The following is a 13,799-nucleotide window of genomic DNA, read 5'->3' as shown; positions in this document are numbered from 1 at the left end:
GTGGCAGCGGCGAGGTGTTGATTGCGGAGGGGGAGGAGTGTTCCCGGCGCCGGGGAAGGTCTGCTTACGGAAGGAGCCGATGTTGCTAAGGACCAGCTGTGGCTCAGGTCTGTGTAATACAGCTCTCCAACCGTTAGATGTCACGGTTTCTCTGCACTTCACTCACAAACCTCTGCATACCGCACGCTTCTCATTTTAAAGGTCATGCATGATGTTCTCCACAGCATGATGTGCCAGATTATTTGAAGAAGTCCGGGTCCAAATGATATGTGTGATCAGGAAATAAGCAGGTACCATAACTTATCCCATAGATAGAAATCATATACGTCTAGTTCAGCATCCTCATTTGCCAAGGCTTCCCTCGATCACCAAACAGGATATAGATTACACTATGATCTAATGACGTATAGCATGACTACACCTCTAAATACCCAGCAGCCTACTTACATTACCTATGACTCAGCAGATGTCAAGACTATTGGATGGTTGTGCATTGTTTGCACCGTGAAAGCCTTCATCCCTGCATGGTGGCGAAAAAAGACTCAGAGGACCGCAGCAATTAAGAATTGATGGGATGAGCGTTTTATTTTAGGGCAAGTCAGAAGTGTGTGTGTGTGTGTTGCTATCTGCATGAGTGCAATCTGTGGGTGAGCTGGTCAAGCAGAGAACTAGGAAAGAGGATATTGGTGTCTGTCTGGTTTCAGATTCCCCTGCTGATCGATCCTCATCTCCCCCTTATGCATCCCTGTATAGCCCATAGAAGACAGAAACACTCACACAAATATGTGTAACCCTAAAATAATTTTATTGACTTTTTTTTAAAGAGATCCTTTCTCCTCCATGGTCATCCCAATCCCCATCACAAGGCAATGATGAAGTCATGCTAAGGCTATAAAAATGTAATAGAAATGACATACAGACTGACATTCTGCAGAGGGTCTTCTCAAAGACCGGTTTGCCATATCTGTACAATGCAAGACAGGTTACAAGAACAGAAATACAGGAATGGAAAAGTTGGCCTGCTCTGAGCAGTGTAACACCAGCCAAAAGAAATAAACAAATTGTGCATGACTGGCATCTTTTGTAACATAGCAAGATAAAAGAAAAAGACAAAAACAAAACAGAGACCTCTGACCAACAGGGGGAGCTGAGCAGACCAGCCAGTACCACTGTAGATGCAAAGGCTTTAACAGTACGCCATTAAATAAAAAATAAAAAAAGCTTCAAGAGTTAAAAAAGAGGAAGCAACAGCATTAACAAAAGGAAATAAACTGTAAGATCATGTACAAGGCCTCTTCACTTTGGGGGCGAGGTCATGCCCCTGGCGTGAGACGCAAAGGACACTGGGAATGAGCAGCGTGGTTTCTTTCTCTCTCTCTGAGAGAGCCCTCCAGCCCATTCAGTGCCAAGCCGGCCTGCGCAGGCTGAAAGAAAGCCAAAAGCCTCTCTGTCTGCTGAAGGGCCCTCCACCCAAGCCCCAGTACCTGTGACAGAGAAGGCTTCAGAGAAGGGGTCCCCTACCCCCTGCCCGCTTTGGTCGCAACCTCCCTTTGGGACTGCTGCACCGAGTTGCTTGAGCCAGGGGTTCAGGGTTCAAGTTCACGAGACAACGAAAAATTACACATGACCCCCGCGGATTTGTCAAGTCATTAGATTAACTGATTAAAACAGGTAGTAAGACAGTGAGGACATGAGTGGTAGAAGACACAGGAGACATAACTATGATTTTACATACAGAGTCTTTACAAAATAAACTCTGTGTAGATCTCCTTTCACCTAAATATATATATATATATATATATATATATATATGCATATAGAGATATATCCTATAAAACAGACTGTATGGAATGAATACAGCTACATGTAAACGCTCTTTTTTCCCGCTAATACTTAGAACATTATTACAGTAATGATGATTTCCTGACCATTCCAGATTACAGCTATATCTGAAAAGGCATCTCTTCCGGACAGCCCAAGGGCCTCCACTCAGGACCCTGTGGCCATGGAGTTTACCAGCGCAACCCCCCTAACCTGCGGGCAGAGCAGTGCATGGTATGTTTGCAGGAGGAGGGGAGTTGTGCCAGGGCGCTGTTGGCTGGGAGGGTTGGGGAGGAGTCCTCTCCCCTCATCTCAGGAGCACGCTGAAGACCCCCTCGTCTTTCTTAGCCCCGCACTGAGATCTTGTTCTCCACTGCGGCCAGCATAGCGCAGAAGCGAGAGTTCTCATTGGCCAGAAGTCTGGACGGCTCATCGAACTCCACAACCTGACCAGGGGAAAAAAGTGGTGGGAAAGAGGTAAGGTAAACGAAGTGACCTGGATCGTGCTTTACGTTTCACAGAATCAAGCCGTGAAAAAACGGACACAGAAAAAGCATTTGTAGCACGAGCTGTACCTGGCCCTGGTTGAGTACCATGATGCGGTCGCAGTTGAGCACGGTTTGAATCCGGTGGGCGATGGTCAGCGTGGTGCAGTCCTCGAAGGCGGTGCGGATCGTCTCCTGGATCAGAGAGTCCGTCTCACTGTCCATAGCAGCAGTAGCCTCATCCAGAATCAGAACCTTAAAGGAGGAACGTGCAGATTAAGATAAGATGTCAAAACAGCCATGTTTAGTTGTGCGTGGTTACACTCCATATACAGGGCGTGGCAAGAAAGAGTGAGGTTGTCATGCGGTGGTTTCGTTAAGACTTTAGTTACTGTGTGTGTAAACGCCTGGGTGCCTTTAAGGCTGGGAAAGGTGTGTGTGTGTGTGTGTGTGTGTGTGTGTCACCTTGCACCGTCTCAGCAGGGCGCGCGCCACACACAGCAGCTGCCTCTCCCCTACAGAGAAGTTCTCCCCATTCTCAACCACCTCAGAATCCAGCTTCAGGGGCAGCTGAGACACCTGGGAGAGTGGAGCCAGAGTTAGTGTTGATATGTGCTTGTGTAGGCGACAGACAGAGAGAGAGAGAACAGAATGCTCAAAACAAGTGAAAACAACATCTCAAAAACATCTTACGTGCTGTGCTGTACACTATTTATTGCTGTACATGTGTTCGAAGATGCTGGTATCAGTCTCTGAATGCAATTTGATCTAAAAGAGGTTGCATCCATTCATACTTACACACTCCTTCATGTGTGTCCTGTCCAAAGCATCCCATATAGACTCCTCTGAGTACTGGTGGAAGGGGTCCAGATTAGATCTACACAATTCAGAGAGAACACCTGAATTAGACCAGTAAATCGTTCACAACAACCAGTATTGGAAACAGATTAGTTTAGACAGAGAAAAGAAAGAAAGAACAGCCCTCTTACCGAACTGTGCCGCTGAAAAGCACCGGCTCTTGTGGGATAATTGACAGTTTGCTGCGCAGGTCAGCCAGGCCGATGTCACAGATGTTGATCCCGTCAATCTTAATGGAGCCACCACAGGGCTCCACCAGGCGGAACAGGACCACACCCAGAGAGGATTTACCTGCCCAGAGGGGAAGAGGGCATGTCAGCATCCTCAGAAGAAGAAAGCAACACAGGCACCAACTTCCATATTATTTTAGAATATTTCCACTATTATATTTACATTTAGGAGACACTTGTATTCAGCAGCTATGCTGTTATTATACCAAACATTCAGTGTGTGAACCGTTCAAACTGCAGTGTACAGTGGACATGACAGCTCTTGATGGTGGTTTAGATGAGGAGGAAGTATTTCATACTGAGCTGGACTCACCTGACCCTGTCCGGCCCACGATCCCGACCTTCTCTTTGGGTCGGATGGTGCAAGAGATCTTCTTCAGGACCAGCGGCAGGTTCTCCCGGTAGCGCATTTCCGTCTCGTCGAATACCACCTCCCCCTCATGAGGCCAGTCCTCTGGGGGAGCCTTGTTCTTGATCCGGGCTGGAGCCTCCAGGGCCAGAGACTAGACGGACAGACACCAATACTTTTAGCCAAGCTCTAGACATAGGTCCGTTATAAGCACGTTGTTTCACTCTCTTGTGCTCGTACAATCGATTCCACACAGCCATATCAAGTGTGGTAATCAGGCATGTTTCCAAAGAGACGATTAAACCTATATGCCCGTTTCATTGTGGGCATTTCCCCTGAGGGCATTTGGGGCGTAACGTTACACTGTACAGCTTCCCCCCATTACGCTTGCAGCATCGCTGCTGGTTCCTGGAGGTGTAGACTGTGAAACTGAGCTCTGTGCTGTTTTACATGAACCCAGAGGGGTAGAGATGGGTGGGATCAGTACCTGGATGTAGTGGTGGATCCTCTCCACGGAGGTGAAGCGAGCCTCAGTCTCAGAGGCCAGGCGTACGGTGAACTGGAAGAGCCCCGTGAGCTGAGAGGAGAGACCAGAGGCACAGCCGGTCACTAACTAGCTACTAAGCCAGCACTAACATTCACTACTTTCAGTCCCATTCAATATTTAAAATAAAATGTAAAAAACTGTACTTAAAATTGGAAATCCAAAAGGATCATTTTTTTTAAAGTTCTACAGAAAATTCTACACTGGTTTTAACTCAGCTACGCATTATAACATGAGGACGACTCAGCAGAATAATTCTTCGGAAGCTCTATTGACAGCTGCACACAGGGGGTGTGTGTGCTTTAGTATGGGGGGCGGTGTTGGGGGCCCACCTGTACAGCATAGGAGATGGCCAGGCCAGCGTAGGCGGGCGCGATGTGTCCATGCATGACCACGATCATCAGTGCGGTGATGCTGATGAGAGCCACGCTGATGACGTCCAGCCGCACGGCCAGCCAGCGCATGGCGCAGCTGAACAGGTAGAACGGCGCCTGGTTCTGATCCAACAGCTCCTGGTACCTGAGTGGGGGTGAGCGGCTGTGGTTACGAGATGTTTTTTCCCCCCAAATACTGCATAAAACTGCATCAAAAGCTCAACTCAACTCAGTGCTTTATCTAAGCCTCTGAAAAACACATCAGGGGAACAGACCCTCATTTACAACAGTGCTGAGTTTCAAAACAGAAAGAAGCAGATGCTCAGGGAAGGCCTCAGAGCCTATGCTTTCAATTTCCTCCATTTTAAGGTTTCAAGCCTTAAAACAACTCCTATGGCCATGTGAACTACAGTGTTCTATAGATTTAATATGTCAGTTAAAAGCCTTATAGTGCAGCTGTTAAACCAAGGCCCTCGTAATGGCAGTAGACGTCCATTGACGCGACCCACCTGCCGAGGAACTCTTCCCCCTTGCCGTAGGCGTGGATGGTGGTCAGGCCCTGGATGCTGGAGGTGACGTGAGAGAGGAAGGGCGACTGCGTGATGTTGTCGAGGCGCTTGAGCTCACGGATGAAGACGCGCGACACCATATGCAGCGCGATGAAGAGCAGCACCAGCGGCCCCACCGCCACCAAGAAGAGGGGGAAGACGCTGCCGATCACAGCCAGGCAGAAGAACACCAGGATCACGTTCTGGATGAACATCTCGGCCTGGAAGGGCAGACGCGTGTCCACTGATGAGAGAGGACAGATGGGGGAAGCAGAGTTAGAGATTGTGTTATCAGAGTGTAGAGGAAATCATTTGAATGCACCACAGAGTATTATGCAAACTCCAAGAGATGTGCACACCTCACTGTGGAACGTCTTATCATGCATCATATTTATCAGTTGTGAATGACACCTACATGAGCATATTTACATATTTATCAGTTGTGAACAGACACCTACATGAGCCAACATGCCAGTTTCCTCAAGACTCTATCTGACCTGGCGTAGCACAGACTTCTTAATATGTGTTTACACTAAAGAGAACTAGTACATTTTCATTAAAGAGAACTAGTAGATTTTCATTAAAAACTAGTAGATTTTCCAAATCACCTTCATCCATGTCTTTGGAGAAACGAGTAAGGATGCGGGCTGTGGGAGTGGTATCGAAAAATTTCATAGGGCTGCGAAGAATCTTCCGGAACAGCTGTTCGTGAAGCCTTGAAGAGGCCCGTAGTGTAACCTAGGAACAGACCCACAGGTAAGGCTCAGAAATAAAACTATTATATACCTACACACCGTGCCAGAGTGATAACACTATACATGCAGAGACATCCTTAAAAACCCCTATTCACCCCAGCACACAAACATACACATTCACAAACAAATAATTTGTGCCCTGGTGACAAAACAATAAGGACACACACACACACCTGTTTTGGTTCCAAGGTGGAAAAACACACACGCGCACACACAACTCACCTTGACAAAGACGATGCCCCGCAGTAGCTTGAGCAGGAGCATGACTCCCATGGACATGGTGTAGACGGCTGCATAGTGCCTCATCAGGGGGTTGTCCCTCATGCTCTCGCTCACCACAGAACTGTTCCCTATCAGCACCGTGGTGTTCTACAGACACAGAACAAAAGAACACCACCTCAGTCTAAACATCTCTATTACACACACACACACTAACATATGCACTCACTCACTCTCTCTCTCTTTCTCTCTCTCTCTCTCTCTCTCTCTCTCTCACAGACACACACTCATTAACAGCCATGACACTGTCAACAACTGCCTGCTAGCCTAAAAATGTGTTAATTAGAGGGCACTATACCGCAGCGCTGTCTCCATATAATAGCATTAACCACAGACCCTGAGGGACAAGCTGAATTTTTGGCTCTTGCCCCTAGTTCTTGCTGACATGCTTCATTCACTTGGGTAATTAAAATGAGACTCTATTTGCCTGGAGCAACACAGGCTCTATATTGGTCACAAGAGAATCAACTGACTTGATTATCTGGTCCACTTCTCTATATTTGACCGGATGGATTGTGGTATTTGGTGAAATGGGGCCGGATTCATGACCCATTAATGAGCGAACCAACTCCCAAAAGTATCCCTTAAGCCTTCATCAAGGTCACTTGCTCATGCAATATTAATGGGGCACTCTCTACTTACACCTGTGCTCGCCACTGATTAGCTTTCCATCCAGCAACACACACACCCCACACAAACACACACACACCCCACACAAACAAAATACACAAATCACACACACATGCAAACGCCACAAATACACACAAAATACCACACACACACACACACACACACACACACACACACACACACACACACACACACACACACACACACACACACACACACACACACACACACACACACAGAAATACCACACAAAAACACAGACACAAAGAGAGCACACAAATAAGCACACACATGTCACATCAATATTTCAGCAGAGCAAGAGCCATGCTGTAGGAAGGGGAGAAAGGAAGCCCTCTGTCAAGGATTAGTCCTGTCTATCACTTCTACACTTCTCTCAAGAGATCACTTCCATCCTTCCATCTGGGGCTCCTCCCCAGCCCCCTTCCTTCCTTTTCTCTCCCTCTCTTCCTCTCCGTTTCTCTAACTCTCTCTCTCTCTCTCTCTCTCTCTCTCTCTCTCTTCCATTCTTACCCCACTGCCTTGCTTGATCCAGTAGCTGAGCCACCAGTTGCTGAAGGCGGTGCTGCCCACGTTGAGGACGAAGAGGAGGAGGATGAGGAGGAAGACCAGCACTCCTCCGGCGGCCTGGATGTAGATGCCGTACACTGACCATGGCACGGAGCCCTTCCCCCGCTCCTCCACCTGCATCAGCTGACCTGTAAGCGAGCAGAGAGTTCTAGAATCAGAGTTTGTATTCAATAGAATAATAAAGGAAGCATTCATGCACTAATAATATCCTCCAACAATAAAAATGCTCCTGAAAGAAAACATTTAAGGAACAAATACAGTTTGATGATTGTGATGGTCGTTGATCTGGACTTTCTTTTCTAAAGCAACACACCCAACAGACCAGCAGGTGTTGTGTGTCTTATGCAGTTGCCTACCACTGTCTTTGCTGACTGGTTTTTCCTTCTTGACTGATGCAGCTTTAGGTTTCTCTGGAGGTTTCTTCAGTGAGTTCCCTGATTTCTTATTGGGTATCTGCAAGAACACAAATAAATGCTCAAAGCAAAGCCACACTCACCTAACACAATCTTAACTTTCAGCTTAACAGGAAAGAAAACGTTACTTTAATGACGTCCAGCATCAACACGTTAAGGTGTGTGAAGAACTGCAAAGTGTACAGTAATAATAAACCACCAAAGCTCCTGTGTAACAGCGCCTCCTCTCACCTCTATGAGGGGGGCCTCTCCCAGCTGCAGGTTGTTGAACATGGCGGCGTAATCTCCATTCAGACTCATCAGCTCCTCATGGCTGCCCTGCTCTGTGATGCTGCCCTCCCTCATGAAGATCACGTCATCACAGTCCACTAGGTACTACACAGAACATACATGGACAGCAAACAGTGTGAATGAGTTTGCACAACCAAAACTACATCCAAGATGATATGTACATACATATTTATATACGTAAATATTTATTTTATATATACAAATCTGAGGCACATGCAGTTCCACTGTTCAGATCTGTTAAGCCGTCTTTTTTTTGATCAGCTAAAGAGTATTGACTGACAGACGTTTTTCTGTAGACCAGGCTAATACTGGGGGTCAAAGTTCACGTGTAGGGCTACGTAGGTTACCTGCAGCTGATGGGTGACGAAGATGATGGTCTTCTGGCGCAGGTGCTTCCTGATGGCGGTGTTGAAGATGTGGTTGCCCACATGGGCGTCCAGGGCACTGAGCGGGTCATCCAGGATGTAGATGGCACGGTCGCTGTAGAGGGCACGCGCCAGGCTGATGCGCTGCCGCTGCCCGCCACTGAGGTTGGCACCACGCTCACCAATCTGAAATGAACACAGTTGCGGGATGATATTATATCTGCCTCAATCCACACTATGTGTGTATAATTACAGTATTTATACTGCATACTCAATTTGCTTTGTTAATCCGCAGGATGATAATCCATCCACCACACTTTCAAATCTTAATGTTCAAATCTTAATGTAAAAACATTAATTAAATATATAGTTGAGATATCAACACAATAATAATAACAGAGTAATTAATGCTAATGAATAACTCTTTGCAAATGCATACCGAATTCTGCTGTGAAAACTAGTGACACCATCGGACTGTAATATCTCACCTCTGTGAGGTCAGCGTTGGGTAAGATGGCCAGGTCAGGCCTCAGACAGCAGGCGCCCAGCACAGCCTGGTACCTGTGGGCGAAATCAAGTTTTTGTATTCATTAGGTTGTATTTTTCACCATTGTACAACCATGTCTTGACCTTTCTAGAGGTAGTTGGTGTGAAACAGCGGCAGAGAATGCTGAGTCACACTGCTGACACTGCTAATACTGCTGAGTCATTGAAGCCCGGGCCACCACATTCCACACTGCGCCGCTAAACCACACATATCCATGACCTTCATCGTCTGAGCTGTCGCCCTACTCAGCTGGTTGCGGCTCTCGCACTTATTAAGATGCCATCAGCACGGGCCTGCCCAGTGACACTTATACCCTCCAACAGGAATGCACTGGATTCAGATGGGCTTGGCCCGTGACTAGCAGGGATGTATTGTTATTGAATATCACCTCAGATGTGAGGAAGTGGAAACTGCATTCCACATTTGACATCTTCTTGCTGCAGTGTTTTGCTCCCATGGTGTGAGTGGTCTGAATGATTTGTGTGTGATACACGCAGACAGAACTCTGTTTGTGATCTGTGAGCACCCAGCATGAGCACTAGAATCACTCTCCACCAATCACTGCAGAGATAGTATTCCATGCAAACAACAGAATAAAAAAGGAAACATATTTGCACTGAAAATATGATCAAATAAAAGTAAAAATAAGAATATACTGACATAACTTGTAATGTAATGATTCCTGTTGGTTACAGTCAGTCAGAAAGGCCCATCATGAACAGTCAGCAGCTCGGAGTCAAATACTTGAGTTAGGAGTGGATTCCAACCACCCATTACCAGGTCCTAAAGCTCTGTCAGGCCTTCCGCCTGTCCTTACCTCTCCTCCTCATACTCCTTGCCGAACAGGATGTTGTCACGGAGCGAGGAGTTCAGGATCCAGGCCTGCTGAGCCACGTAAGCAAAGTCCCCGTTCACTGCCACTGTGCCCTCCAGGAGGGTCATCTGAGGGGCAGAAACACATGGATCAGCACGTCAGAGACTGACAAACACAAACTGTACTGGTGCTACAGGAAAGTACAGATAGGACAGTGCATTAGTGGTTCCTGACAAAGCAAAGACAAGTGGGCCCTAACCAGTGGTGGAATGTAACGAAGTATTTTTACTTCGTTACTTTACTTAAGTAAATTTTTACGTATCTGTACTTTACTTAAGTAAAAATAATAGTGCATACTTTTTACTTTTACTCCATTACATTTTTCAGCTATTATCTATACTTTTACTCCGCTACATTTCTACAATATGTGCTGTTACTCGTTACATTTTATGAACATAGTTTTGCCAAAATGTTGCCTACACAAAACTATGGATTGCGTTGCTGTTTTGGAAGTTTAAACCAATCAGGTGGCTCTATCATCTCCAATGATATCAAAGTGCGCGTTTGGCAGCAGCACTAGCGGTAGCTTTGCCTGTTATAGTTGAACGTTCAGCCTGACTACTGCCTATTCAACATTGATCCAGAGTCGGCCTGAACTGAGCCCTCTGATATGAGCCACCCTTGGCCCTATTTATAAGATATGTTTGAGTTCAAAGGCCCCAAGAATGACTCCTAGAGGTTTCAATGCGTTTCCTGTTTCCCTCAAAAAAAAGGAGTTGCTAGCCTTCAATAATTCGCCCTCAAATTTAAAGTAGCATATCGAGGTAAGCAGAGTGATTGCTATGCTAAGTTAATGTCCCTGACTTTTGAATATTGATATATGTATTTAATTCGTTTACTGACATGATATTATAATGTTATCTAGCGAAATGCATGTTGACATACAGCAATAGCATCAAAAAAACATGATTGGACCTTCATTATATATTTAACGTAGTGGTAAGATAAAGCTGGTAGGTTAGCTATGTCAAGCTAGCGTGCCTTGTTCTGTCCAGTTTTACAATCACATTTGTTTTTCATATTCCATGTTTCCCTTTTTTACACGTTTACAATTAAATAAAAGATTTAAAGATATCACATGGTGTCTTTATTGGTTTGGCTTAATGGTATTAACTTTGCAAATAATCCCTGGTAGATAACTTGTCATCTGCAGAATTGTAAGATATAGTGTGAACAGTATTACAGATGGTAGGCACAATAAGTACACCAACCTTTCCAATTAACAAATGTTGTTGCTTATAATTATTACTAGTAGTGACATCTGTAGAGGCATTTATTACCAGTAGCTATTTCTTTATCAAAATGGCACAGCCTAGACATTGAGAGACAACCCATTGCGTGGGTACTTTTACTTTTAATACTTAAAGTAAATTTAAAAGTAAGTACTTTTTACTTTTACTTAAGTAGGATTGTTGATGTAGTACTTTTACTTTTACTTTTATCTTCCTGGGTACTTGTACTTTAACTTAAGTACTAAACTTCAGTACTTCCTCCACCACTGGCCCTAACTGACCTGCCTGGCACAAGTGGTAGGAAAACTGGTGATGATGGTAATTGCCACTGAATTATTGTATACAAGTGATTTTGGTAAGTGATTTATATGCATTCTGACATCTTGTTGGCTGTACCCACAGCAGACTTGTTTTGGTCTTGATGTAGTGCTGTATTCTCCTATGAGAGCCAGAAGAAATAGGCCATACATATACCTATCTACATCCCACTATCTGGGCCCACTGTTTTAGTCTGCCTGGCTCCTCACACTGCCAAAGGATCTCACTATTTGGGTTGGACAATGAAGTCTTCTACTATAGTCCGAAAGTCTATCATTTATTCATCTTCTCAAAGTTCATCTGTGAATATGGAGTAATTGGACTGACTCAATCTTTCAAATCAAACATGAAAACTTATGGTACATGTACATCTCATGTGACCTTGGTGTTGCTGTGGTGGTGCTGTGTGATGCTGTTTGAGGTACAAGGTGCACTAACTCATTTGGAGGATGGAAGATTGTCAGCTCACCTGTCCCAGTATTGCAGATATGAGAGAGGTCTTGCCACTACCCACGCTGCCACAGATGCCAACCAGCTTCCCCTACAGAGAAAAACACAATGAAGTTTTTGAACAGTAGTCATATAGCATAATGCTGTGGCAAAGCAAAGTGGATTTTTTATTTGAATGGATACCATCCTGTCATACTGCATGACATTCACTAGCTGTCAGTCAGAAACATCTACAACCCTAACGCAGCAAACCAACAACCTGCCCACCAATAAAGCATGAAAAGAGGGACACAGCGCAGCGGGGGGAAATATGCTAATGGGGTATACATGTGGACTTAGGCACAGCCCCACAGTTACCCACACACGCACACACACGCACACTCTCTCTTTCTCAGACCTGATCCACAGTGAGGTCGATGCAGTGCAGGGTCCTCTGCAGTCTGTGGCTGATGGTGGGGACGGAGTTGGGTTGGTGCTCGGGGCTGGAGGCAGCGTCCCTCAGTAGCTGGTGGCTCTGCTGCTCGGCCGGCTCTGGGCTCTGCGGCTGCGGCCTTCGGCGGGTCTTCCTCTTGCTCAGGCCCACGCAGGGCGTCCCCCGCGGGGTGGGCTCGGCACTGTGGCCCACCATATCCCACGCCAGGCTCGCCCCCCTCATCTCCACGGCGACCTTGGGGTCCTGGGGCTGCTCGCGGATCATCTCCACCTCAGCCATCAGTAGCAGACTCTGAGGGGGAGAGCAGGAGTGAATCAGGCACAGGAATACATGCAACATACTGCAGACATATAACATCTACACAGATTCATCCGCATTTGTCTGCCTATATGTCTATGGCATGCCTTAGGAATGATAGCTTACCGGTGTTCCGCAATATCTGACAAATCCATCGTTATATGGGATTCAACACATACTAATTTAACATTTTCATTTGCATCATAAAAACTCTATTTAACTTATCCACACACCTTTTTCACAGATTAACACAATATCCTTTCTATACTTCCTGTGCAGATATTTGTAATTTCACACTGCATTTTTCTCCTTCCATATTATCACATTAGATGAGAATTGAGAGTTTTTAATGTAAATTCCTGGCATTTTACACCACAGGGGTAGAACCAATCCTTAAGCTGAAAGGAGCTAAGTATGAAATATTGATTTTTGCCGCCGGTGGGGAGAGCAGTCACTGGGGAGTGAGAGAGCCCACAGGCAGGCCTCGGCTCAGCAGCATCAGGAGAGGGGAAGGGGTTCAGCCGGTTCAGCTGTACTGTACAGCTCTGAGCCTTTCGAGGGATTTGCCAGCTCGTTCTCCACCCACATAATTCCTGCCTGCCCCCAGGGCCCCGTCTATCTGACCACCCCTTCCAGCCAGTCCCAACCCTCCAGCCTCCCCACCTCCCCGTCATGCTCACCCCCTCTCCTACTCAGCATTTAATCCCCAGACAGGGCCGCCATGAGAAACTGGGGCACTGGCAAGGCCACATCCCCCCCCCCCCCCTTCCCTCCCCCAACCCCCACTAGGGGCTTTTGTTCTAGAAGATTCTGGGCGGCTGGCAGAGAGGCACTGGGGTGGAGATTCAGTAGAGGTTGGGGACGTAGGTGGCGGTGGTGGTGGTAGTGGTGGGGGTCAGGAATTTGGCATGGGGGGTGCTTTAGATGGGGACAGCGTTGAGTGCTGAGCTGAGCATGAAGCCATGTCTCGTGCAAGAGTCCCCCAGTCCAGCTGACGCAGCGCATTCCCAATGTCCTTCCAGCTGGACCAAAATAAACACACACCTCACTGGGGCCACGCTGCCCGATCCCCGGATTAGGAGGGCCCAGATGTCCTGCCAACAAAGCCCAGCCCGGCA

General features: G+C 46.5%; 1 protein-coding gene across 1 annotated transcript in view; it reads right to left on the bottom strand.

Moving 5' to 3' along the window:
- Positions 1-784: 784 nt before the first annotated feature.
- abcc5 (ATP-binding cassette, sub-family C (CFTR/MRP), member 5) overlaps positions 785-13,799 on the bottom strand; it is a 28,067-nt gene continuing 15,052 nt past the window's right edge. Inside the window, exons 11-29 of the mRNA XM_012839804.3 lie at positions 12,349-12,675; positions 11,971-12,042; positions 9,895-10,019; positions 9,019-9,091; positions 8,513-8,716; positions 8,106-8,249; positions 7,818-7,914; positions 7,405-7,589; positions 6,187-6,333; positions 5,818-5,947; positions 5,171-5,453; positions 4,620-4,806; positions 4,231-4,320; positions 3,708-3,897; positions 3,296-3,455; positions 3,105-3,183; positions 2,772-2,885; positions 2,397-2,561; positions 785-2,267 (exon numbers count right to left, since the gene is read on the bottom strand). Coding sequence (XP_012695258.1) covers positions 2,166-2,267; positions 2,397-2,561; positions 2,772-2,885; positions 3,105-3,183; positions 3,296-3,455; positions 3,708-3,897; positions 4,231-4,320; positions 4,620-4,806; positions 5,171-5,453; positions 5,818-5,947; positions 6,187-6,333; positions 7,405-7,589; positions 7,818-7,914; positions 8,106-8,249; positions 8,513-8,716; positions 9,019-9,091; positions 9,895-10,019; positions 11,971-12,042; positions 12,349-12,675 — 2,874 coding nt within the window. The 3' untranslated portion in view covers positions 785-2,165. The remainder of the gene's footprint in view (positions 2,268-2,396; positions 2,562-2,771; positions 2,886-3,104; positions 3,184-3,295; positions 3,456-3,707; positions 3,898-4,230; positions 4,321-4,619; positions 4,807-5,170; positions 5,454-5,817; positions 5,948-6,186; positions 6,334-7,404; positions 7,590-7,817; positions 7,915-8,105; positions 8,250-8,512; positions 8,717-9,018; positions 9,092-9,894; positions 10,020-11,970; positions 12,043-12,348; positions 12,676-13,799) is intronic.

This window comes from Clupea harengus, chromosome 9 (genome assembly GCF_900700415.2).
Source record: "Clupea harengus chromosome 9, Ch_v2.0.2, whole genome shotgun sequence".
In the NCBI taxonomy this organism is placed as follows: Eukaryota; Metazoa; Chordata; class Actinopteri; order Clupeiformes; family Clupeidae; genus Clupea; species Clupea harengus.
This window is presented reverse-complemented; position numbering and strand designations above follow the sequence as displayed.